Raw genomic sequence first — 24,036 nt, 5'->3', positions numbered from 1 at the left:
TTGTAGGCTGGGTGGCGTGGCGGAGGTCCGGCGCCGACCAGTCCACGGGCCCAGGTCCCAAGCGCAACGTGTGGCGCACGGCTGGTACTTCGTCGAGCATGCCGATACCATCCCAGTCGAGAGGCAAGATCGTCATCGGCGACGCCCATTCGGGTGTCAGAGGTCGCGGTGTCGGGGGCAACGGCGGGGGCGCCGGGGGCATCGGAGTCGAGGGCGCCGGCGAAAAGACGCCCACGCATTGGCTCGCCAATAGCACGGCACTGCTGTGGTGCGACACGACGGGGGCAAATTTGATCTCGTCGCCCATGTTGTCCAATGGCACGATCGAGAACCGACCTGGGTTGCCGTGCACCGGCAGCACGCTCTCGTACGCTTGTTCTAGCAGCGCGAGCATCGTGGCCGTCCATTTCGGCACAATGTCGATAAAGGCAAAGTCGATGCCGCGCGTCGCGAGCTCGCGCATCTGGCCTTGAATGCACGGACTCTCGAGGATCTCGGCAGCATACCGGTGGTCGTCGCCGAGGTCGTTGTAGAGCTCGCCATGACACGGCGCGTCGGCGACCAGCACGAGGCACTTGGCGTCAGCCTGCCGGTCGAGGTGCAGCGCCGCCTCGAGACCACCCGGAATGTCTTCGGGTCCGTCGCCGCCACCAGTCGCTTCCAACGACGCAATGAAGGCCTCGACGTGCGCGATCTCGGGCGTAAGCGGCTGGATCTCGAGCCGCTTGTTGCCGTCGCAAAAGTCCCGGTACACCACAAAGCCCACACGCACAGTCGACTGCGGGTGATCCGTTTGGATCGTTGCAATGATCTTGGTGAGCTCGCGCTTCGCCACGTCAATCCAAAGGCCCATCGAGTTGGTGCAGTCCATGACGAGCACCAAGTCCAGTCGATTCGCGCGGCTGCACGACCGCAGGAGGCTGGAACGCACCGTCGCAAGGTTGGCTTGCATGTTGGCGTGCAGCGAGTGGAAGGCTTCGAGGCGCTCGTCCGTCTTGGCCGTGCCACGGCGCTTCTTTTTGGCCTTCTTGGAGAGGGTGGCCGCTACAGTCGACGCCGGTGCGCCGTCGGTCTCTCCACGGTTGCTGCTGTCGATAGGTGGGTTCATCGTTGATGGGTGTGGACCGAGCTCGCCAGTCTCAAAATGAGCTTGGATTCGTTGCGAGCTGGAAATAGAATATCGGCGAGAATTCGAACCTACGTGGCATCGTCCCGTTGCACCAACGACCTTGTCGCTGATTGGCTCCACATCTAACGGCCAACTAGCTTATCGCGGAACGTTCTCCGATACATATGCGTCGTCTACGAGTTCGTGGGAATTGCGGTGGCGAGGATGCCTCGCCAAGCATCGACAAGGCTGAGCGCACACTGGTATGGCCATTACGAGCTCGCTTCCTATGTAACCCTTTGTCGCTTTGGGGACCGCAACGCTGGAGGCCATAAATGTCGTGGATTTGATTGGCTGTATAAAATGTAGAAGAAAAATCGAAGCGGTTTCAACCAATTAAAAGCGGGTGTTGCCATGGAGCATGCATGACAGGCTCGTTCGTTTACTATCGAGACGACGTAGACCGCATGGTGTGCGCTGGGAAACGACATGAAACCAACGTGGGCAACCTGCGGTGGACGCAGTGGTGGACGCGACAGGCAGCAGCGTTGCGCGGCGGGAGTGGGATCGCGTCGGTAAGGACAGTGAAACCAGATGCAGCTTCATTGCCTCGCGCTCATTTTTCTTTTTGAAGCGCATCCAAAAAGACTCTTCACGGCACATGTCGCCGTACTCGATGGCGTTTAGTCTCGGGCTTCTTCTCCTGTGGACCGCGTCGGTGACTGGTGTTGCACACGACCCCGAGGTCGCAACGCTGCTTGGCCCTGGCGGCAAGCGACTGGGTCTAACGCTCGATTTTTTGCTCCCGATTTTGCCGAACGATTGGCTCGCTGACAAGGCGCTCATGAACACGCCTATGATCACTGGCGTCGAAGTCAGCCCTGGCTACGAGTTCGTCGGCTACGCGTACACACGGTTCACCGGCAACTACATGGTCTGGAACGAGACCCAACGCAGCCTCGGTCCAATCTGGAGCGGGCGCATTCGGTCGTTCATCGTGCGCGAAGTCTCACACGAGCTTTCAACGATCAACAAGAAGGCCCAAGAGGTCGGCGCGGTGTACACCGACCTTAACTTTTCGGGCCAGTCCCGGCCCATCAACCTCTTCTCGACATCCTGGAAGGTCGAAGGGTATTTTGAGTCCGTGCGACTCTCGCCGGGCTACATGCTCACGATCTCGGACGGGCTTGGCAACTCGGAAACGTGGAAAACCGACTTTGACGTGCCCGACAAGTGGAAGAAGTCGGCAGTCGCGTTCCGACTGCAGAGCCTCCGTGCGCTCCCAAAGCCGACGACAGTGCCGACACGAACCGACGCACCGACGACATCGGTTCCGACGACACCGACACCGACCCCGTCAACTCTTGGGTCATCCGAGACCAATCGTTCGTTGCGCCAACCCCCTTTTCCTGTCTAGTGACGATTGCTTATGCATAGAGGTCCCGCTCATTCTCGGTAGCGTCGGTGGCACACTCGCTCTTGTCGCGGTCGTCGTCGGTATCTACTGTCTCTGTCGTCGCCGAAAACGTCGTCCTTTGTCGACCAAGCTCGACACACCCAACGTGGGTACACCGCAGGGGCCGTCAACGTACGCAGCAACGAGCTCGCTGAGTCCGCGCGAGACGCTCGACCTGCAAGCCCTCTACAAGTACCGCATCGACCCGGGTGCCCTCGTCTTGCACGAGACCCTTGGTTTTGGCGCCTTTGCGCAGGTGTGGCGCGCGACGTGTTTTGGGCTACCTGTCGCGGTCAAGACGCTTCTGGCCCATCGTCAGACAGCCCGCGACATTGCGGCGTTCATCAAGGAGCTCGAGCTCCTCTCCAGGTACTCTACCTATCCATGTATCTATCCATATATCTATGTATCCATCTATGTATCTATACGTTGACACTCTTTGTCTAGTTTCCACTCGCCCTACATTGTCGAATTTGTCGGCGTTGTGTGGACCACTCCGTCGGACATCAAAGGTGTCATGGAGCTCATGGACGACGGCGATCTGCGGACGCGCCTCGCGACAACGTCGCCCGCGACACTGCCGTGGTCGATTAAAGTGGGTATCTTACGGCACGTGGTCGACGGCCTCGCGTATTTGCACTCGCTGCACGTCATCCACCGGGATTTGAAGTCGCGCAACATCCTCCTTGACCGTATCAAGGGCGCCAAGCTCGTCGACTTTGGCGTCGCTCGGGACGCCGACGACGCGTCCATGACCATGGGCGTCGGCACGTACCGCTGGATGGCGCCCGAGGTGCTGCACGGCCGCGACTACTCGGTGGCCGCCGACATTTATTCCCTCGGTCCTTTTTCCATCTTTTCCATCTTTTTGACAAGTGCCGCTTTGAACTAGGCATGGTCCTCACGGAGCTCGACTCGCACGCGATTCCGTTCCAGCACATGGCGCGCATGTCGGACGTCGCGCTCATGTGCGCCGTCATGAACGGCAGCGTGTGTCCCACGGCGTTCACACCGAGCTGCCCCGACTGGCTCAAGCATCTCGCCACCCTCTGCACGTCCCACGACCCGAATGAGCGTCCCACCATTTACCAAGTCCAAAACGCGCTCCAGGCCGTTCGAGTCTAGTCCTCCTTGTCGTTTCCACGCTGACGTATCGTCGCCGCTGTCGAATGCGGGATAGGGTTAGCTGGTTAGGGCTAGGTTTCGAGCTTCCCAGACGGCATTGACCATTGATATTACTGTATGTGGTGTTCATTCTCGTGTTGTTGGCGATCCGGATTGCTCTCGCAACTGGCAGCGACGGGCATGTATGGTTGTTAAATCGCAAAATGATGTATTTGTCCCTGCATCAATCACAACACGGACATGGCATGACTGTCGATTGATGCCAGCTACTGCGTCAAGGCAGCGTCCAAGGCAAACTCGATCGGGTCGCGGCCGCCCCAGAGAGTTGTCCAATCGACCTCATTCTCTGCAAATGACACGTTGAGCAGAGCGTGGTAGGCGCTCAGCGGCCGGACGTGGCCGAGTCCTTTGTACACCTCGGTAGCCTTGGCGTCTAAGATGTCACCTCGCACGAGCGCGCGCACGTAGCTCGCTGCATTCTCGTCGGTCGGGTGCGGCGACTGGTCACGGAACGACGGGCGGTGGGCGCGGGACCACAGGTGGTACACGACCGCTTGGCTCGGCGCAAAAAAGTCATAACCCGACGTGAAGAGGCGTGCGGCCATGCTGAGCTCTTCGCCGAAAAACACAAAATGAAGATGCGGGTCGTACGGCACCTAGAAGCAGCAAGTACTCATGCTAGGAACCGATCGTCCTCCCGTTCAGCCAACATACCTCGTGCACGACGCTGCCACGGCTAAACGCAAACCCCGCCGCCCAAAAGCGAGAGGGTAGGGGTCTACTCTCATCGTCTGCTTTGAGACTTCTCGATCGACGAGTACGTACGCTGGCGTGGGCAATTTGAGCACCTTGCCGCATTGCCGCAGAAGCCCCGTGTCGTCCATGCCCGGCAGCGCACAGAGCAGCGTCGGGCGAACATCAGCGGGCACCTACCACCATGTAGATGCGCTGGACCATGCTTTTCTTCTGGAATGGCGCCGCGGTACCACGTCGGGGCGGTCGTAGCCGAGAGGGTATGTGGTTAAAATGGGCTTGGTCGACGGACACGACGCGAGCTGCTCGATCAAGTAGGCATCCCAGTGGCGGCGAAACCTAACAGAAGGATTTTTTCCCTTTTAAACGACGATTTTTTTGACAAAGACGATCGCATACCGCATGTGGCTGTCGATCTGGAGGTAGTACGTCTCGCCGTTGTAGAGTTGCTGCGTACAATAGCGTGCCAAGCACGGGCCGGTCGCGTCGGCGGCGTCCATAAAGTGCACGCGAACGTTTGGCGGCGGCGGGTGCAGAAACTGAACGTCGTCGTCCGGCGTGGCTTGCATGCAGACGCCGACATGCACCCGACGTGGCACCTTGGCGGTCGAGAGCAAGGCGCGCAACGTCGGCGCGCACTCGGAATCGCGGAAGCTCGGAATCGATACAAAGATCGTCGCGTCGTCGTCGTCGTTCCTGTCGGAGCTCGGGAGCGGCGGTGGCATCGAGGCGGTGGCATGCGACGGAGACGGAGCCGGCGCGTCACCGTAGTACCAGATCGTCAACGCCAAGCGGTCGGCGAACGCCGGGCGCACCTCGTGGCGCACGTCGGCGCTGCGAAAGAGCACGAGCGTATCCAACGTTGGCGCAATGTCCACTACGTTGTTAGCGAGATGCAGGCGCAGGGCGCCGCCGTGGTCAGGCACCCAATGTGGGTTGAGGTAGTAGAGACACGTGAGCCGACGACTTGGCTTGGTCGTCGTCGGTGTTGGTGTATCGACATGCGGCACGAAGCGTGCGCCGTTCCCAGGCTAGTCGTTCGGTCAAGGCCCAAGCGAGACGCGCTTCGAATGAGATGTAAAAAGACGGCAAAAAGACGGTAAAAAGGATACAAAGATCGCAAATTGCGTCGATCGCATGTTGCGGATACCAAGGCCCGGCGATGCCTTGACGAGTCCTGCCAAGACCATGACACGCCTGTAGGGACTATTTGGTCCGGACGTACCATACACAAGCTTCTCAATGTGCTGGAGAAGGCGCTGGAGCGGTGGCGGCAGCGCAGATTCGTCCTGAGGCAGCCACAGCAGCTGGTCGCCACGTGCGCTGGCAACGTGCGTCGTGACGTCGCCGAGGCCGACTTGGGCGGGCCGCAGCGGGTTCAAGGCGCGGAGCTCGCTACAGGCAGCATGCACGGCGGCGGCGTCGTTTGGGCCTAGCAGCCCGTGGCGCACAACGTAGCCCGGCGACGCAGTGATGGCGGCGATTTCGTCCGGACGCAAGAGCGCCACTGGCGGCGCCGTGGCGCAGGGGCGGACCGCCCGCGGCGAAGGCGCTGGCTCGGAGATGGGTCGTCCGAGCGACGCTTCGACGCGAGCCTTGAGGTCCGGCGAGAGCGCGTCGAGGAGCGAGCTGCGGTGCATTTTTCCGTCGCCGTTGGCGACCAGCTGGTTCCACTCGGTGCGTCCGGTGACACGGAAAATCAGCACCGCCCAACTTCAGGTGCGAGGTAGCCTCGTAGCAGTATATTAAAAACAGTAGCCCGCAGAAAACAAGCGTCGCATCCAAACCAAGCAGTACAACTGGTACATGCTGTCAGACGTATTCGAGTTGTAGCTACTGGAGGAGGAAGCAGCCTCGGCAATGGACAACGGGCTCCTCCACCAGCCAGAGCCACTGAGCCAGACCAGATTTTTTCAGCGGACTGGGTGCGAGTGACGCCAGGGTGCCGCCAACGTACCGAACGAGCGGCGTCTGTCTCTGGCCAGTCATCCGCCGCGTCCCGCCGCATCTACAGTACCCGACGACAAGCGGCAATTGTCAAACGGCTTCACTGCCCTTCGAAGCGCGCGTAGCAAGAGCGCCTCCATACGTCGCGGCAAGCTCCGCAGATCTTTGAATCTCGCCGGGCCCTTGCCACATCGCTCCCGTCCCACGCTTGCACACACCGCAGCCTCGCCCGTCCGCTCGGCGGATCGGTTACCGTGGCCATCAAGCTGGGCCATCAGATATTCGTCCCGTTGCGCCGTCGGATATAGTTCTGGCCGTCGGCTACCTGGTACGTTTTCTTGGGACGGGTGGTCGCATCTATAGTACTCGCTCTCAATAAGAACCTCGTCAACGCTGCGGGGTTGAAGTTGCTTTGCCAAAGACGCGCGCCAATCGCAAGCACGCGTACGTCACGCGACGGGCCTGGCTAGCACGGCTGCATCGCAGCCAACGACGCGATGCCATTGGCTCGAAAGCAGCCAATGGCATCGCGTTTTTGGGCCATCCACCTGGTGCGATCCAATCGCATGGGTGCAAATTCGACGTCACAGGACCGGTGCAAGTTGGTGCTGACGGTCACTTTGCATTTTGGCGGCTCACGACCACATCGATCTTTCCTTAATGATGGCGCTGGACGATGGCAACTCGTATGTGTCAAGCCACGGCTCGATGCACCAGTTTGACGAGAGCTTCAAGCGTCTCGTGCACCGCACGATGAAGGGGTCGCCGTCGACGCCTACCATCAGCAGCTTGCCGCTGAGCCAGCCGATCGCGATCGACTTTGGCCGGCGCCATAGCTTGCAGCTCAATGACATTTACGCCCGCGAAGCCGCGTTGTTCGAGGCCGAGTGCTACAACCCTCTCGACAAGAACTATGACGACGACGACGACGAGGAAGTGTTTCATTTAGAGCTCTAGTCTCACCGTCCCGATTGTATTTATGAATGTACCAGTACCTATCTGTCCTTGTGTTCCCGAAGCTTTCATCTTGCGGCTTTTTCAAGCGGTTAAAGACTGTCATGGTGGCGGACCGACAACCTCTTGGTCGCTCGGAACCAGTAACCAGGCGCGTGCAGCAAGCTACCGCGGCTACTACTGCAAGCCATGCGTGGCACGACGTTATTACTGAATCGCCGCCAACTCAGAACTCGCTACTCACGTTAAAAAAGACTGGTCGCGGCGACCTACGAACTCGATGGAAAGCGACGGGGCCGCGACGCGTTGGCTCTGGGCCACGGTGCGGTAGTTGGCGTGTAGCACTGGTGCATGCGGCGCCTGCGCCAAGGCGCTTTGCAGTAGCGGAAGGGCGGCCGACGACTCGCCGGCTCCGTGGAGAAACATGGCAGCGTTGTTATAGACTTCATAGCACGTCTCTGGCACGCTCGCGATCGCGGCGCTGTAGCTCGAACGTCAAGGCCACTTCAAACCTCACAATGGCAGCGCCTTTTCGCGTCAAAAAGGATATGTAAAACGAACGCGTGGCTGGCAAGGGCGAGGCGCGTTCGTGGGCGAGGCCATACATGATGTAGAGCTCGCAGAGTCGCATGCGATCTTGCAAGTCATACCCACGCTGCACGATCTCGTCGTTGGCGCGGAGCGTCCGTTCAAACCACCTGCATGTGTCACGACCAAAAGATCGGACCGGTTGCAACGTACTGAAGAGCCTCGTCGTAGGCGTCGCGGTAGTAGGCGGCGAGGCCCAACGTATAGTACGCCGATGGCACGAGCGGGGTCACCGCAATCGCATCCCAGACAAACGATTCTGCTTTTTCGAGAATGTTGCGTCGTCGCGCAGCTGGAATCGCGTCGCCGTGCCGAGCCACAAACTCGACCAGACGCAGACCCAGCGATGCGTACGCCTAGAACAATCCAGCGTCGATTCTAGTCTATAATGGGATCGCTGGTAGTACCAGCGACGACCGGTCCAGCTCGCAACTCTGGATCAAATGGTGCATCGAGTGCAGCGGCTTCCCGAATGCCGCGTCGTACTTGCCGTACGCGGCCGCGAGGTTGAGGTGCGCGAGCGAGTACGTCGGCAGCAACATGACGGCGCGCTCGAGGTACATGGCGGCGCGGGGCGGGTCACTCGCCAAGAGCTCTTTGGCGACGTTGGTGAGTACTTTGACGCTGCTCGGCGACACAGTGAGCGCCGACGCGAAGAGCGAGTGCTCGCTGTGCCAATCGCGGTTGCGACTCACGGCGCGGGCAACGCCCGTGCTTAGCAGCGCCCAACGGCGCTCACCAAGAGCCAGCGCAGCCAGAAACGTGTGCGAAGCGAGGTGTACGCCGCATCGAGGATAAGCCCAAGCACGAGGCAAAAGCCGACGCTGGGAAAGTACAAGAGCCGCTCGGCCAGCACCGTGCCAACGGGAAAGAGAACGTTGGCGGCGGGTACGAACGGGCAGACGCCAAGGGCGACGTACGCCCGCAGCGGCGATGGCCAGGGCGACCGAATCGCGCAGACGAGCACGCAGGCGAGCGCAGCGTAGGCGGCGAGCGTGAGACCGTTGCGGGCATCGAGGATCGAATCCAGGACTGGCAGCGTCTGGTAGCCGTAGTCGTAGCACAGGTGCTGAGGCCATAGCAGCTTGAAGAGGTACCAGCCGTGCAGATGCGCGATGGTGAGCCATTTGGAGACGCCCCATTGCATGGTTGCAAACTCGTTTTCGTACTTGCTCCAGACGTAGAGGGTGTGGCGGCCGTTGAGGGCCACGCGGACACATACGAGCAGCACGAGCGTCCCAGTCAGTGCGGCGAGTCGTCTCGGCGACGCCTCATGGGCCCGCGCGCATTCGAGGACGAGCAGAATACCAAAAGTGGTTGCACCATTTTCCTTGCACAGAGTAGCTATTTCGCCTCGTTGTAATACTGGATTCGAGTTGGACAAGATGCACGTACCGCAGAGTGTCCAGAACATTGCGCTGGCCACGTGGCGCGGTGTCGGCGTGGCCTTGGCCGCGCGCGGGACATAGGCCAGGATCGCTGCGAGCGAGAAAACGGTGGCGAGGATGTCTGCGCGGCCAACGATGCTGGCCACCGAGTCGCAGTGGATCGGGTGCACGGCAAAGAGGAGGCCGCCGAGGACCGGCACGCGTGACGACCGCTGCAGGCGCTGGCCGACGACGACGACGAGCATCGATGCGATCGCGTGGAGCGCGACATTGGTCGCATGGAAGCTCCATGGAGTTAGACCGCTGATGGCATAGTTGCAGCGAAAGCTGAGCACCGTGAGCGGGCGAAAGCTCTTGTGGCTAATGGGCGAGTGCATGTCGCCGCCCCAAAAGTCGTGCCACAGCAGGTTCGAGAGCGGCGTCACGTCGCTGTGCACGTCGGCGTTGGTCAGGATCGCACCGCGGTCGTCCCACGCAAAGCCATTGCCAATGCTGTTGGCGAACGTCGCCCACGCCACTGCGCCGACGAGCATAGCTGCGGCCATATTGGCGTCGGAGCAGTACACTTGTACTGGTATCCTTTCGACGAATTGCGATCTTCCACAAACAGAAACCGCAAATAGTGTGCTTCCGGATCGCATTTCACCCGTGCGGGCGCCGAACACAGCGACACTTTAGCTAGCTCTTTACGGTCGCTGTCACAAGGTCTTTGTTTGTGCGCTTTCGAAGTCCATGCGTGCATGCACTGCTGCTAGCAGTAAAGACGTGATTCCTTCGGATGATACCAATGACACTATATCGAGGTGTCTATAATAATCTATGTATAGCATTAAACGCTGGCGAGTGCGATGTCACTTGCACACTTGGATATCCTAACGCTACTATTCAAGAGAGGAGACGACGAGCAGAATACATGTACCGCCATCGTTGCATTCTTGTCGAGAGAGATGTGGGCACCGTACTACTACTACATCCAAGGCGTCGGGCAGGATCGCCCTCGTAGTCACACGATTTACGTTATGACACTATATGCAGGGTATCTGCGGATTGGCCTGCTCTCTTCGCCGACTTTTGGCCAATGGCCGTGGCGACGCTCTCTTGTCGGACAGGCCATTGGCAGACTGTTGATTGGCTCGTGGATAGTGTCCTGTGATTGGTTGATTTTCCCTCCAGACCTCGGTCTTTGACCAAGTCGTAAAAAGGAGCGATTGAATGGCGAAGGGCGGCAAGGCAAACGCGGCAGCGCTCCTGGCCAAGGCCGAGGAGCTCGTGGATCAGTGCCAGCCGGAGCTCGCGATCAAGTTCTTCCAAAAGGCCGCGGCGCTCGAGCCCACCAACTCGGAGATCCTCGATGCCATTGGCGAGCTAGCGACCGAGATCGACGACCCGGAGACTGCGCTGCAGGCGTTTGGCCGCTCGATTGAGCTGGCGCCCAAGAACAACCCGGGCAAGTACCTCTACGCAGCTCAGCTCCTCGTCGGCGAAGAGTCGGAACGCTACACGCTGCAGGGTATTGCCATCATGAAGGAGCTCATGCCGGCGCTGCCTGGCATCGAGACCGTACGTCGTCGTCGTCATCACTTGTGTCGTATTGACAGGCCGCGTAGACGGACGAATCTAAGTTATTGCGCAAGCAAGTGTGCGACGCCTACTGCAGTTTGGGCGAGCTCTACATGTCGGACCTCTGGTACGCCACTTGCGACTCAAGTCGAACGCTGACACGGCGCAACATCTAGTGACGCCGACGACGCCGAAGCCAAGTGCGAGATGTACCTCCAGGAAGCCATGAAGTATGACATGGGTCTGCCCGAGCCGACGCAGGCGCTGGCCAACTTGCGGCTCACGCAGCAGCGCAAGGACGAAGCCTGTGTCTTCCTCGACGAAACCTACAAGCGCCTCGGCGCCTGCGGTACCGTTGCCTCCTCCTCACACTACGTCATTCCCACGCCTCAAATGGATTAGATGAGAACACGATGCCATCGCTCGAGTTTCGCACGTTCACTGGCAAGCTTCTGATTGAAGTCGAAAAGTTTGAACAGGCGGCGTACGTCCTCGAAGGCGTCATGCAGGAAGACGACGAGAACGCCGAGGTGTGGTTCCTCGTTGGCTCGTGCTACAAGGCGCTCGAAGACTATGACACTGCGCTCGAGTTCCTCGAGCGGTGCTCGGCGGTAGGATTTCCCAACATAGAGACGACGACTGACCCCGTAAATTAGATGCTCTCGAAGCTCAAGAAAACATGGGCAGCGACTTTCACTTGGACGTCCAGCTGGATGAAGTGAACGATATGATTGCTACCATTAACGCGATCGAGCCCGTTGAAGATGACGACGATGCGACCGAGGACCACGACATGGACTGAGACCTTTTTAGACGGACCTATATTTTAACACGGATCATCACTGGGAGCTGCTAGCGACTGTACTACGGTAAACCAGCGACAAGATGTTGAACAGTAAGCTGGGGCTCTAGCAAACGGCACAACTGTATGCAGAGGTATCGATGAAGCGCATGGCTTCCAGCGTCTGCGCTGTCTCTTGAATTACCGAGTAAATCCTCGAACTGCGTGTGCACGTCGTTCGCGGCATGTAATACAGGCGTGTAAGCTTGGTGAAGCAGTACGCGCAAGCAGTCAGCATTGCGTCACAAAGCCTGGTACAGCGCGGTGCTCGACTAGATTACATATAGCTCCGCATGAGGACGGCGAGCGTTGTTTAGCTGGCGAAGAAGTTTCGATGCATACGCTCGCGTCAGCATCAGCATAAGCGGCAACAGCGCTGTTGTATTCAAAGCGCTCTTACACAAATGCAAGCGATCGCGAAAGAGTACGTTAGTCCCAGTCGTCGTCCCAGTCCGGGCCGAGGTAGCCCTTGACTCCGCGTGCGCGCCAGTACGCGCGGCCGTAGTTGCCCAAGATCTCTTCGCCTTCTGCGATCGGCTTGTTGAGGCTATAGACGCCGACGTGTATCCTGCTGACGTCGCCATCGCTTCTTGCTTCCTTGTACGTGTCAAAGGCGACGTTGGGGCGCGGGCCAATGTTGCGGTAGTCGTTGATGAAGCGCGCTTCGTTCCCCGCGTCTGTCGCGTCAATCGCAAAGGCGCCATAGTACGTCACGGCGTAGTCCGAGTCTGGGTACGTGCTCTGGAGGTGCACGCGGCCAATGTAGTTGAGCACGAAGGCGTGGGCAGGAATCGGCTCGGCGGCGAAGAGGCCAAATTCGTTGTGCGCCGGGTGCGCCGGGTCTGTGATGCGCGCAATGCGCACGCGGTACGGCGGCCGAGGCGCTTCGCTCGGCACGTCGTCAGCAGTCGTCGGCGCCGTGAGCTCGCAACAGACGTCGTTCTGCGCCAGGTACGGGACCTCGGGCGATGGCCAGTCTTCGCGCATGGTTTGACTTTGCCAATTTGGCGTATTGAAGTGGATGCTGGCCCATGATTGGTGGAAAACTACACCGAAAGAGCGTCGCAGTACGTTGGCGCCGATCCTTTGCACGTACTCTTACCATAATGCAGGCAGGACCGACCTACCGCCAGCAGTAGCATGCGCTAAGCGCCTTGACCGGACGAGCGAACTCACCAAAGACCGTCACCAACACGACCAGTGCTTTGGTTGATGGGCTCTCGGCCGGCAATCACACCACGTCAGCCACGACGCACAGCGGTAAATCATTGCCAGAATTAGTTTGCTCAACAGCGCGTTGTCAAGTGCTCATCGCATTCCCTTCCATTATTGATCGTCCAAAAACTTGATTTCATTTTCACCACCAATGACGTACATAGGGCATGGTCGCGGCATGGGAAGTCCGGCTCCATGCACCATCACGCTATGCTCGTCGACGCATTTGATGATGCGCATCTGTCGATCGGCGCCTTGAAGCAAGGACTCTCTTGCCGCCTTTCCAAGATGTAGCAGTTACCGCAAGTTACACCTTTGCCTGGGTGGCCAACCAAAATGAGGTAAATTTTGGTTGGCTAAAATTCGCGCAATCAACCAATGGCATATTCATTTTGCACAACAAGGATGAGCGCCAAGGTCGAAGAGAATGCAGTCGTGATCGACGCGGACGAAGAGCTGGAGGCCAAGAGCTTCTTGGAGCTCGGCGTCGACCCGACGATCGTCGAGTCCATCACGGCCCTTGGCTGGACGGCGCCGTCCAAGATCCAGCAACAGACGCTGCCACCGGCGCTCGCAGGCCACGATCTCATCGGCCTCGCCGAGACGGGCTCGGGCAAGACCGGTGCCTTCGTGATTCCGATTCTGCAGGATCTGCTGCAGACGCCGCAGCGCCTCTTTGCGCTTGTGCTAGCGCCGACGCGCGAGCTGGCGTTCCAGATTTCCGAGCAGTTCGAGGCGCTCGGTGCGTCGATCGGGCTCAAGTGTGCGTGCGTCGTCGGTGGCATCGACATGATGAACCAGCAGGTCGCGCTCGCCAAGAAGCCGCACATTGTGATCGCGACGCCCGGTCGTCTCGTGGACCATCTTGAAAACACCAAGGGCTTCTCGCTCCGGACCATGAAGTACTTGGTGCTCGATGAAGCCGATCGCATGCTCTCGATGGACTTTGAGGAAGAGATCAACCAAATCGTGCAGCTCATGCCGAGCGACCGCCGCACGTACCTCTTCTCGGCGACCATGACGTCCAAGGTCGCCAAGCTCCAGCGCGCGTCGCTCAAAAACCCCGTCAAGGTCGAGATCACCCACAAGTTTGCGACGCCCGATACGCTGGCCCAAAAGTACCTTTTCGTGCCCGCCAAGTACAAGGACTGCTACCTTGCCTATGTCCTCAACGAATTCGCGGGCCAGAGCATCCTCATCTTTGCGCCACCTGCAACGGCACGCAGAAGATCACGCTCATGCTCCGGTCGCTCGGGTTTCCTGCGATCTGCCTCCACGGCCAAATGAGCCAGCCCAACCGTCTCGGCGCCTTGAACAAGTTCAAGGCCAAGCAGCGCTCGATCCTCGTGTGCACGGACGTCGCGTCGCGTGGGTTGGACATTCCCTCGGTCGATGTCGTCGTCAACTATGACATTCCGACCAACGGCAAGGACTACATCCACCGCGTCGGTCGTACGGCCCGCGCCGGCCGTGCCGGTATCGCGCTCTCCGTTGTGACCCAGTACGACGTGGAGCTCTACCAGCGCATCGAACACCTCCTCGGAAAGAAGCTCGACGCGTTCAAGTGCGAAGAGTCGACGGTGCTCGTGCTTCTGGAGCGCGTTGGCGAGGCCCAGCGCGCAGCGACGATCGAGCTCAAGGAAGAGACAAGCAAGAGCTCCGGGAAGCGGTCGCGCTACGGCAAGAACCACGACGACGAGGGCGAAGGCGAGGGCGATAGCGGCAAGAAGCCGTACAAGGCCGCCAAGCGCGTCAAGGACTCGAAGGATGGCGGCGGTCGTAGCAGCGGCGGTCGTGGTGGCGGTCGTGGCGGTGGCCGTGGCGGCGGTCGTGGTGGTGGCCGTGGCGGTGGCCGTGGCGGTGGCCGTGGTCGCAAGTGAACGTAGCACACATAATTATGAAAAAACTCACATTGGATCTCAACTGGATATTGTGACACTGAAAACATTTTCGGTATCACTACGGCCACACGGCGACACATTTCCCGTCCGTCTAGCATCGATAATGTAGCGGCGTACAGCCTCGCAAGACAGTAATGCTGTACACGGTGATGCGCGAGGACGCGCTCACGGGATCGTCGGCGATTCGCCCGTGTCACGCCACACTCTGCGGCACAATATGCAGCGACGTGTCTGGTTTGCTCTGCACGTCGATCCAGCAACGACGATCCAAGACTTGCTTTTTATCTCTCCACGGCCACGGCTTACCGTATCATTCTCTGACCTTTGCGGCTGCTTGGCATACATCGACAAGTGTGTCGAGTAGAGAGTAATACCAGCATAATACGTGTTACGATATCGGTAAGTATTGGTGTCATAAGTTAGTCATGGTCTGGCTAGCGAATCTCGCCGCCGCTGGGAAAGTGAAGCGACGAAGCGAACGGCGCTGATTTGCGCGGGCCCGCATTCGGAAAGGCATTCCAGAACCGAAGGGTTTCGTCGCCGGCGCCCGTCACGATGGTTTGGCCGTCGGGCGACATGGCGAGGTACAGGACGCGGTACGTGTGGCCCGTCAGTGTCGCGACTTTGGTCATCGTCGGGTACTTCCACACAATCACCTGGTTGAGCGAGTAGCCGTGCGTGCTCACGACCTCGTTGCTGTTCTTGGACCACATGAGGTTGCACACTTGGCTGCCCGTGTCGAGGCTCTGGAGGCGCGAGCCGTGGTGGGTGTTCCAGAACCGAATGCAGCGGTCCGCGGTGCCACCGCCGGACGCCAAAAGCCCTAGATGAGAAACGAGCATCGAAATGTTTGGAGTAGACATACCCGACTGATGCGGCGACCACGCGATCGCTTTGACGGCCGCCGTATGGTCGGCAAACTTGAGCACCGGGTGGGTCGCGTGGCAGTTCCAGATCATAAGCTTGTTGTCGTTGCCACCCGACGCGAGCTGTTGGTCGTCGAACGACCACTTTAAGCCGCAGATTTCTTGTTTGTGGCCCACGAGCTTGGTCGTAAAGTCGATGGGCATGCGCATGTCGCGCAGGTAGATGGTCTTGTCCCTACACTTAGGGGTTACAACTCGCATTGCATCGTCGATAGTACCGGCTGCCCGACGCAAGGAGCTGGGAGTTCCACGCCAGCGCCCCCACACGTTCGTCGTGCCCCCTACGCATTGCGTTAGCAAATGCGACAGACGTCGTTGAGCGTATACTGGAGTGTGCGCAGAAGCTTGCACTCGATCGTATCCCAGAGCTGCACTTGGCCCGAATGCGTCCCGACAGCCAGCTGCGTACCCCGCTGTGTCCAAGCAACGGACGTCACCGAGTCGGCGGTGCCGAGGTCGCACAGCTTGGTGACCTAATGCCATCGATTGATAAGCCATTGGAGAAATCGTGATTAGGACGAAATAAGCAAACCTTGCTCGTGCACGCACTCCAGAGGTACACGGACGCGCCGAGGCCGACGGCGAGGATGTTGAGGGCTGACCAGTCGACAAGATTGAGGTAGAAATCGTCTTGAAGCGACGGCGCATCCAGAATCTTGAACGGCGCTTTGGGGATCTTGCGCTCTTTGGACGACGCAGTTTCGCTGCTAAAATGTTGGTCAACTTGTCCTTTGTGAGGATGTTTGTACCTCAGGTGGGCTCGCCCCAAGCGCGACACGAAGGCCATCGCCTCGGTCGGGCTTGTCTCTTGAACGCGGGGGGACTGGAAGCGCAGCAGGTTGGGGCTCGATGCACCGCTGCCGACGGCCTCTGCACCAACACTGAGTGCTCGCTGTTTCAATGTAGATGTTGTATGTACCCCATGGGTTGCTGTCCACGTTGAAGTTGAAGGCCATCGTGCTTGGCGAGCGCGGCGACGGCAAGCCGAGGAGCTCGCTTTGCAGCGCCAGTGAGAACGCTGCGCGGCTTTTCGACGACTGCACCGGCGTCGTCGGCTCGGCGTCGAGACTACGTCGTCGACCTCATCAACTCTACATTCATCGTTGAGGTCGGTGCGTACGTCATGTGCTGCTTCTTCGACGGTGGCTCGGAGAGGACGCAGTAGCCTTCTTCGAGCTGCGATGCGACGCGCGACGGGATGAAGCGGTCGCTGTAAACCTGCTTGGAGCGGCTACGTGGCACGTGGTCAAGCCTTGGGACCATGATCGGGATGACGTACGAGGGTGCGTAGTTCGTTGGCTTCTTCGTGCTTGGCGACGTCAGAGACGTGGCGGTCAATCGTGGCGCCTTGTGACTCTGTTGGGAGTTGACGGCGACATTGGCGTTTTGGCTCGAGTGGCGTTTAGGGCGTGCGTGATGGGGCGACTTGAGTCGCGCCTAATGTACCATAAGCATCTCGATGAAGAGACATCTCTGTCGTCCTGTACCTCGTATTCGGTGTGGAAGACGGGCAGCGGACTCGACATGGCAAGTTGTTGAGTTAGGGTCTGAATAAAAAGTTCGAAGGCATGTGCTAAAAGGCGCGCCTGTAACGGACATTTGAAGTTGCCGGCGTAGGAACGATCGGCGCTTAAACCTTCGATCGAAGGATATTTTATGCGCAGGGAGAGGTCGCACCAGACGGCCTCGGAAGGTACGTGGAGGGTGCGGGGCGTGCGAGGAACAGTGCTGCCGTGAGCATCTGCCGTCACCGCGTCACGACGCCTCCATATGCAGGAGACGTAAAGAGAAGCAAGCGGTGTACATCGACGTTGCGTCCCATTGCATGGAGAGGGCGCCAAGCTGGCAGAGACGACCACGATACCTTGCGTGCCACCACAACACTAGGGATAGCACGACAGACATGGCTGAAAGATGCAGCGATGTCTAAAGCTGAGAGGTCGCGAAGAAGAATGACCGCACCGATAGGATATATATATGAAAATGGCCACAAGCAACTTGGATCCTCTTGGGGATGGCATTGGTCGTTGCCAACAGAATGACTCTGTCGGGAACCACGGACGCACGCTGGGACGATGGCCTGTGCCGCCACGACGGACACGTAAATTCAGCCATGATGAACCAAGGGTATCATGTCGGCGCACAATCAATCGAATTGGTTCGACGCCAGCCAATCCGATGCATGCATTTCAAACACCGCACTTAAAAGGCACTCGTACTTTAGAAGAACCTTTAACTTGATGTTTGTATCTCTCTCTAAGGTACGAATTGAAACCGCCGTATTTCTTAGCCCTTTGGCCGATGCAGGTCGCGGCCATCGAGCGCGCTGTGTTCGAGACTGACAATAATGTCCCTGGAGTGCAGTCTGTTCTACCTTTGGGCTGCGACGTTGCGATTACACTGACGATCGTGGGCATGATGTGCCTTTCGTGCGCCAACTCGGTCGAGAGTGCGCTCCGAAATAGCCCGGGAGTCGTCACGGCCATCGTTAACTACGCCACCGAGAGCGCGTTCGTCAAGTTTTCTCCACTTGACACGAGCGTGCCGTCGCTACTCAGAGTTGTCGAGGCCATCGGCTATGAAGGCTCCGTCGCGACGGGCTCGGCAACGGCCGCGTCGGCCAAAACCGCTTGCTCGAGATTGCCGCGTGGAGGCGCCAGCTCCTCATCGCTCTGTGCTTCACAGTCCCCATTCTGGGCATTATGACCGTGCTCGACCACATTCCAATTGCAGCATCCATGCTGCAGACGCCGCTTTTCGGCCTCCGCGGCTCGTCCTGGCGCGCGCTGCTTCTGTGCCTGTAGTTTTATAGACCGTCACGGACGCGTCTTAATAGTCTCCAACTAGGTTCGCGACGCCTGTTCAGACGTACGCAGGCTTGCGATTCCACAAGGAAGCCATCAACGGCTTCAGAACTCGCAACTATGGCATGTCCGTTCTCATCTCGCTCGGCTCCAACGCAGCGTACTGCTACGGTCTCTTCAGCGATATTTACAGCCTCATTGTGGCCGATGCAAGCATGAGCATGTCCGACATGTACATGGAGTCGTCGATGCTCATCACGTTCATTCTGCTCGGCAAGACCATGGAAGCGATCGCGAAAGGCCGCACCAACGACGCACTCCGCAAGCTCTTTGAGCTCCAAGCCAAGGTACATCCCTTTTGCGTTCTGATGTCGCCCACCAGAAAACTCTAAGAAAACACGTAGGTCGCCACGATGCTGATCACAGACGCCGATGGCAATCTCAGCGAAGAGGTCGTGCCCATCGAGTTGGTGCAGCGTGGCGACATTCTCAAGGTCGTCCGCGGCGGCAACGTCCCGGCCGACGGTGTCATCACGGAGGGCGAAGGCCGCCTCGACGAGTCCATGCTCACGGGCGAGTCCAAGCCGGTGCGTCATCGATCTACCACCGACAAGCTAACGAGCTCGTTCTAGATCAAAAAGCACCTGGTGACACGGTCCTCGGCGCCACGCTCAACGTCGACGGTCTCTTTCACATGCGCGTCACGGGCGTCGGTCGCGACACGGCGCTGAGCCAGATTGTGCGACTGGTCGAAGACGCGCAGACGTCCAAGGCGCCGATCCAAGCCTACGCCGACAAGATCGCGTCGGTGTTTGTGCCGATCGTGCTGGGTCTCTCTGTGCTGACGTTTGCAGTCTGGTTTGGTCTGGTCTCGTTCGGATATGTGGTGCCGCCAGACCACACGGGCGGCTTTCTCTTTGCGTTCAACTTTGCCATCTCGACGCTCGTGGTTGCGTGTCCGTGCGCTTTGGGGCTGGCGACACCGACGGCCGTCATGGTCGGGACAGGTGTCGGCGCGACCCACGGCATCCTCATCAAGGGCGGCGAGCCCCTCGAGGTCGCACACAAAGTCAACACGGTGCTCTTTGACAAGACGGGGACGTTGACGAACGGGACGCCGAGCGTGACGGACGTGATTGTGCTGAGCAACGAGTGGACGTCGGACGCATTGATGTGGCTGGCGGCGTCGGCAGAGCTCGGTAGCGAGCACACGCTCGGTCGGGCGATCGTGAACCGTGGCAAGCTATTGGCCAAGCCCTTGGAGCAGCCCGAGTCGTTTACTGCTGTCTCGGGGAAAGGAATTACTGCTGAGGTGCAGAAGACCACGGTGCACATCGGCAACTTCGACTATCTCAAAGAAAAGAGCGTTCGCATCAACGTCGACTACGTGTCAAAACAAGCACGGAGCCTCGAAGAGACTGGGAAAAGCACCGTGTTTGTGGCCGCCAAGAAGACGCTATTGGCGATTATTGGCATCTCGGACGCGCCGCGCGCCGAGGCCAAGCAGACGATCGCTCATCTCCATGCGCTCGGCCTCGACGTGTACATGGTGACGGGCGACAATAGCCGCACGGCGCACTGGGTCGCAGCGCAAATCGGTCTTCCGAGCCAGCACGTCATGGCCGAGGTGCTCCCGGCCAACAAACGGCCAAAGTCCAAGAGCTCCAGGCCCAAGGTCGCATCGTGGCCATGGTAGGCGACGGCATCAACGACGCGCCCGCGCTGGCGCAAGCCGACCTCGGAGTTGCGATCGGTGCTGGCACGGACATTGCGATCGAGACGGCGCAGATGGTGCTCATGAAGTCCAAGCTGCACGACGTCGTGACGGCGCTGGACCTCTCGCGGACCATCTACCGGCGCATCCAGCTCAACTTTGTGTGGGCGATGGGGTACAACTTGGTGTTGCTGCCCTTGTCGGCGGGCGTACTCTACCACTGGAACGTCTCGATCCCGCCCATGTTTGCGGGCGCGGCCATGGCGTTCTCGTCCGTCTCGGTCGTCACGTCGTCGCTTCTGCTCAAGTGGTACACGCCGCCGACGCGACGCTATGCATCCCGTGGACAAGTGGGCCCCGAGGACAATAGCACAATGCGCCTCGGTCCTACGAGTGCATCGGTACAACCACAGGAAGGCCCAAGAATCATTTTGGCAAGCGAAACCCGTCCGATTGAGCGCGTGGTCAAGCTCAAGGGTCCGCCCTGGCCAACTCCGCAACCGGTGTACAATTTGTAGCAAAAGTCTACTTATGATGTCGAGCCCGCGGGATCCACCATCGCAGGCTCGTGCTTGAACCGATCGAAATCGCCTGCAAGAAGAGACGCTCCTGTGTGCGGCTGTAAAAACAACGCCAGCGTGTCTGGGCTGTGCACGGCGCACCCTTTGCACTGGCGCGAACGCTCGCGAACAAAGATGCACGCGACACGTCGACCATTCCGCGCGATCCACGTGGAGCTCAAACGCAGCACTTAAGGCACGTCCGTACCTAGCCGAGTGTAAATGAGCCGCAGAGTAAGCAACACCGCGACGCAGCTGCGCGAACTTAGCGGCGCTCGATCTTGGTTTCTGTTGGATGCCGACCACAGGTGTACGAACACGTGACTTAGTCGGGAATCGCACTTGTGTGGAAATGTCACACTGGATTTGTATGAGATCGAGTAAGTGCGACCCATTACAAATGGCAGGTGCTTTTATCCGCACTTTGCCGGGCGGCAAGCGGGTGCTGGCAGATCGCGGCCATTTCGATATTTCCGCACCGCAGCAGGATGATGCATGAGATGCGCTTGGTCGTCAAGGGCATGCGCTGCCAGAAGAACTGCGCGACGCGCATCCAGTCGGCGCTCGAGGCGGTGCCTGGCGTTGCCTCGGCCAGCGTGAGCTTCAAGGACAAGGCGGCGACCGTGCAATGCGACGCGTCTGTCTCGGCGGTCGAGCTCATCCACGCCGTGCGCAGCCTCGACGCGGGTGCGACCAAGAGCTTTGACGCGTACATGGCCGGCGACGACCGCTTAGTGCGGATCGTCCAACTTGGCGTCGAGGGCATGAGCTGCCAAATGAACTGCGCGGCCAAGGTGCAAGCCGCGCTCAGCGAAGCCAACGGCGTGCAGGCGGCCACCGTCGACTTTGAGCACCGGGTCGCGACCATCACAATTGCGCCGGGCAGTCGCATCACCGAGACCGACCTCATTGCGGCAATCGAGAGCATCAAGGGCAAAAAGTTCAAGGCGTCCGTGCACGACCCATCAGTGACTGCGCCGGCCATCCACGAGACTGCGGCGCCGGCGCCGGTCGTATCGGTCGTCGTGCATCCAGCCGTCGAGACGGGCGACGTGACGCTCACGGTCGTCGGCATGACGTGCAACTCGTGCGCCAACTCGGTCGAGACCGCGCTCCGCAGCACGGACGGCGTCCTCTCGGCGGTCGTCAACTTTGCCACCGAGAGCGCGTACGTCAAGTTTACCAAGGACAAGGTTGGCATCCGGTCGCTCGTTGAAGTCGTCGAGGCCATTGGGTACGAAGCGTCGGTCGCGACGGGGTCGACGACAGCCGCGTCGACCGAGAACCGGCTCGTCGAGGTCGCGGCGTGGAAGCGCCGGCTGTACCTCGCGCTCTTCTTTACCTTTCCGATCGTGATTCTCATGACGGTGCTCGACAACATTCCGCAAGTCGCGCTCGGTTTGCAGAGCCCCGTGTTTCAGCTCCCCGGCACGTCCTTTGACTCGTTCTTCTTGCTCGTGTACCATCCTCCAATGACCTTCACGCGACCGACATGCTGATGGAACACGTACGTGTAGGCTGGCGACGCCGGTGCAATTCCTCGCTGGCGCCAAGTTTCACGCGGAGGCGTGGAAGGGCTTGAAGAATCATACGCTCGGCATGTCGTTTCTCGTCTCGATGGGCACGAACGCCGCCTACTTTTACGGCCTCTTTAGCGACCTTCGCTGCGTCTATTGGGCCAACGCAGAGCTGAGCGTCCCCGACATGTACATGACGTCGTCGATGCTCATCACGTTCATTCTGCTCGGCAAGACCATGGAGGCGATCGCGAAAGGCCGCACCAACGACGCACTCCGCAAGCTCTTTGAGCTCCAAGCCAAGGTACATCCCTTTTGCGATCAGTCGACCAACTTTCCTTACCTCGCGTGTCGCTTGCGTAGGTCGCCACCATGCTGATCCAAGATGCGAATGGCAATGTCAGCGAAGAGGTCGTGCCCATCGAGTTGGTGCAGCGTGGCGACATTCTCAAGGTCGTCCGCGGCGGCAACGTCCCGGCCGACGGTGTCATCACGGAAGGCGAAGGCCGCCTCGACGAGTCCATGCTAACGGGCGAGTCCAAGCCCGTGCGTCATCGATCTACCACCGATAAGCTAACGAGCTCGTCCTAGATCAAAAAGACACCTGGTGACACGGTCCTCGGCGCCACGCTCAACGTCGACGGTCTCTTCCACATGCGCGTCACGGGCGTCGGTCGCGACACGGCGCTGAGCCAGATTGTGCGACTGGTCGAAGACGCGCAGACGTCCAAGGCGCCGATCCAAGCCTACGCCGACAAGATCGCGTCGGTGTTTGTGCCGATCGTGCTGGGTCTCTCTGTGCTGACGTTTGCAGTCTGGTTTGGTCTGGTCTCGTTCGGATACGTGGTGCCGCCAGACCACACGGGCGGCTTTCTCTTCGCGTTCAACTTTGCCATCTCGACGCTCGTGGTCGCGTGTCCGTGTGCTTTGGGGCTGGCAACACCGACGGCCGTCATGGTCGGGACAGGTGTCGGCGCGACCCACGGTATCCTCATCAAGGGCGGCGAGCCCCTCGAGGTCGCACACAAAGTCAACACGGTGCTCTTTGACAAGACGGGGACGTTGACGAACGGGACGCCGAGCGTGACGGACGTGATTGTGCTGAGCAACGAGTGGACGTCGGACGCATTGATGTGGCTGGCAGCGTCGGCAGAGCTCGGTAGCGAGCACACGCTCGGTCGGGCGATCGTGAACCGTGGCAAGCTATTGGCCAAGCCATTGGAGCAGCCCGAGTCGTTTACTGCCGTCTCAGGCAAGGGTATCACGGTCGAGCTTTCCAATGCAGTCGTCCATCTCGGCAACCTCGACTACATGCAGGACTGTGGCATGGCGGTTCCCGCGGCTGTCCCAAGCCATCGTCGTCGCCTCGAAGAAGCCGGCAAGACCGTCATCTACATGGGGATTTGCGACTCGGTCGTTGCACTCATTGGCATCTCGGACGCGCCGCGCGCCGAGGCCAAGCAGACGATCGCTCATCTCCATGCGCTCGGCCTCGACGTGTACATGGTGACGGGCGACAATAGCCGCACGGCGCACTGGGTCGCAGCGCAAATCGGTCTTCCGAGCCACCACGTCATGGCCGAGGTGCTCCCGGCCAACAAAACGGCCAAAGTCCAAGAGCTCCAGGCCCAAGGTCGCATCGTGGCCATGGTGGGCGACGGTATCAACGACGCGCCCGC

At 59.4% G+C, this 24,036-nt stretch overlaps 10 protein-coding genes across 10 annotated transcripts in view; 6 read left to right on the top strand and 4 right to left on the bottom strand.

The window, feature by feature from the left end:
• Positions 1-1,784: 1,784 nt before the first annotated feature.
• SPRG_09936 (TKL/LISK/LISK-DD1 protein kinase) lies at positions 1,785-3,689 on the top strand (the record flags this gene model as incomplete). Its single annotated transcript, XM_012349679.1, has 4 exons — positions 1,785-2,493; positions 2,546-2,933; positions 3,012-3,406; positions 3,457-3,689. The coding sequence occupies 4 exons, from the start codon at positions 1,785-1,787 to the stop codon at positions 3,687-3,689; spliced, it is 1,725 nt and encodes a 574-aa protein (XP_012205069.1).
• Positions 3,690-3,858: 169 nt separating this feature from the next.
• SPRG_09935 (hypothetical protein) lies at positions 3,859-6,130 on the bottom strand. The gene is made up of 7 exons (XM_012349678.1): positions 5,668-6,130; positions 5,555-5,619; positions 4,842-5,473; positions 4,676-4,781; positions 4,515-4,618; positions 4,404-4,467; positions 3,859-4,345 (listed from the first exon to the last, which is right to left on the bottom strand). Exons 1-7 carry the CDS (start codon positions 6,080-6,082, stop codon positions 3,956-3,958), a joined length of 1,776 nt encoding a protein of 591 aa, XP_012205068.1. The 5' UTR covers positions 6,083-6,130; the 3' UTR covers positions 3,859-3,955.
• A 919-nt stretch (positions 6,131-7,049) lies between these two features.
• SPRG_09934 (hypothetical protein) lies at positions 7,050-7,346 on the top strand (the record flags this gene model as incomplete). The annotated part of the gene is made up of 2 exons (XM_012349677.1): positions 7,050-7,150; positions 7,175-7,346. 2 exons carry the CDS (start codon positions 7,050-7,052, stop codon positions 7,344-7,346), a joined length of 273 nt encoding a protein of 90 aa, XP_012205067.1.
• Positions 7,347-8,050: 704 nt separating this feature from the next.
• On the bottom strand, positions 8,051-9,864 carry SPRG_09933 (hypothetical protein; the record flags this gene model as incomplete). Its single annotated transcript, XM_012349676.1, has 4 exons — positions 8,051-8,287; positions 8,339-8,645; positions 8,714-9,275; positions 9,327-9,864. 4 exons carry the CDS (start codon positions 9,862-9,864, stop codon positions 8,051-8,053), a joined length of 1,644 nt encoding a protein of 547 aa, XP_012205066.1.
• A 626-nt stretch (positions 9,865-10,490) lies between these two features.
• Positions 10,491-11,739, top strand: SPRG_09932 (hypothetical protein). Its single transcript, XM_012349675.1, has 5 exons — positions 10,491-10,879; positions 10,927-11,006; positions 11,056-11,228; positions 11,282-11,490; positions 11,536-11,739. The coding sequence occupies exons 1-5, from the start codon at positions 10,532-10,534 to the stop codon at positions 11,599-11,601; spliced, it is 876 nt and encodes a 291-aa protein (XP_012205065.1). The 5' UTR covers positions 10,491-10,531; the 3' UTR covers positions 11,602-11,739.
• Positions 11,740-12,078: 339 nt separating this feature from the next.
• Positions 12,079-12,725, bottom strand: SPRG_09931 (hypothetical protein). The gene has a single exon (XM_012349674.1). The coding sequence runs from the start codon at positions 12,705-12,707 to the stop codon at positions 12,150-12,152; it is 558 nt and encodes a 185-aa protein (XP_012205064.1). The 5' UTR covers positions 12,708-12,725; the 3' UTR covers positions 12,079-12,149.
• Positions 12,726-13,340: 615 nt separating this feature from the next.
• On the top strand, positions 13,341-14,815 carry SPRG_09930 (hypothetical protein; the record flags this gene model as incomplete). Its single annotated transcript, XM_012349673.1, has 2 exons — positions 13,341-14,099; positions 14,162-14,815. 2 exons carry the CDS (start codon positions 13,341-13,343, stop codon positions 14,813-14,815), a joined length of 1,413 nt encoding a protein of 470 aa, XP_012205063.1.
• Positions 14,816-15,219: 404 nt separating this feature from the next.
• SPRG_09929 (hypothetical protein) lies at positions 15,220-17,288 on the bottom strand (the record flags this gene model as incomplete). The annotated part of the gene is made up of 9 exons (XM_012349672.1): positions 15,220-15,659; positions 15,702-15,937; positions 15,981-16,043; positions 16,090-16,235; positions 16,295-16,466; positions 16,512-16,632; positions 16,682-16,830; positions 16,883-17,199; positions 17,250-17,288. 9 exons carry the CDS (start codon positions 17,286-17,288, stop codon positions 15,271-15,273), a joined length of 1,632 nt encoding a protein of 543 aa, XP_012205062.1. The 3' UTR covers positions 15,220-15,270.
• A 775-nt stretch (positions 17,289-18,063) lies between these two features.
• SPRG_09928 (hypothetical protein) lies at positions 18,064-20,798 on the top strand (the record flags this gene model as incomplete). Its single annotated transcript, XM_012349671.1, has 6 exons — positions 18,064-18,377; positions 18,416-18,562; positions 18,610-18,913; positions 18,971-19,157; positions 19,199-20,193; positions 20,229-20,798. 6 exons carry the CDS (start codon positions 18,064-18,066, stop codon positions 20,796-20,798), a joined length of 2,517 nt encoding a protein of 838 aa, XP_012205061.1.
• A 542-nt stretch (positions 20,799-21,340) lies between these two features.
• SPRG_20876 (hypothetical protein) overlaps positions 21,341-24,036 on the top strand; it is a gene marked incomplete at both ends in the record, with an annotated part of 4,906 nt that continues 2,210 nt past the window's right edge. The window contains 4 exons of the mRNA XM_012349685.1: positions 21,341-22,299; positions 22,358-22,661; positions 22,721-22,903; positions 22,949-24,007. Coding sequence (XP_012205075.1) covers positions 21,341-22,299; positions 22,358-22,661; positions 22,721-22,903; positions 22,949-24,007 — 2,505 coding nt within the window. The remainder of the gene's footprint in view (positions 22,300-22,357; positions 22,662-22,720; positions 22,904-22,948; positions 24,008-24,036) is intronic.

This window comes from Saprolegnia parasitica (assembly GCF_000151545.1).
Source record: "Saprolegnia parasitica CBS 223.65 unplaced genomic scaffold supercont2.56, whole genome shotgun sequence".
Taxonomy (NCBI): Eukaryota; Oomycota; class Saprolegniomycetes; order Saprolegniales; family Saprolegniaceae; genus Saprolegnia; species Saprolegnia parasitica.
The sequence above is the reverse complement of the archived record's forward strand: the minus strand, read 5'-3'. Positions and strand labels throughout refer to the sequence as shown.

Coding starts and splice junctions, on each gene's coding strand:
- SPRG_09935 (XM_012349678.1), bottom strand. CDS start 6,082: ATGCACCGCAGCTCGCTCCTCGACGCGCTCTCGCCGGACCTCAAGGCT. Junction 5,620..5,667: donor CATTGAGAAGCTTGTGTATG/GTACGTCCGGAC, acceptor TGGTCTTGGCAG/GACTCGTCAAGGCATCGCCG. Junction 4,782..4,841: donor CAGATCGACAGCCACATGCG/GTATGCGATCGT, acceptor TCCTTCTGTTAG/GTTTCGCCGCCACTGGGATG.
- SPRG_09932 (XM_012349675.1), top strand. CDS start 10,532: ATGGCGAAGGGCGGCAAGGCAAACGCGGCAGCGCTCCTGGCCAAGGCC. Junction 11,229..11,281: donor CAAGCGCCTCGGCGCCTGCG/GTACCGTTGCCT, acceptor CAAATGGATTAG/ATGAGAACACGATGCCATCG. Junction 11,491..11,535: donor TCCTCGAGCGGTGCTCGGCG/GTAGGATTTCCC, acceptor CCCGTAAATTAG/ATGCTCTCGAAGCTCAAGAA.
- SPRG_09931 (XM_012349674.1), bottom strand. CDS start 12,707: ATGCGCGAAGACTGGCCATCGCCCGAGGTCCCGTACCTGGCGCAGAAC.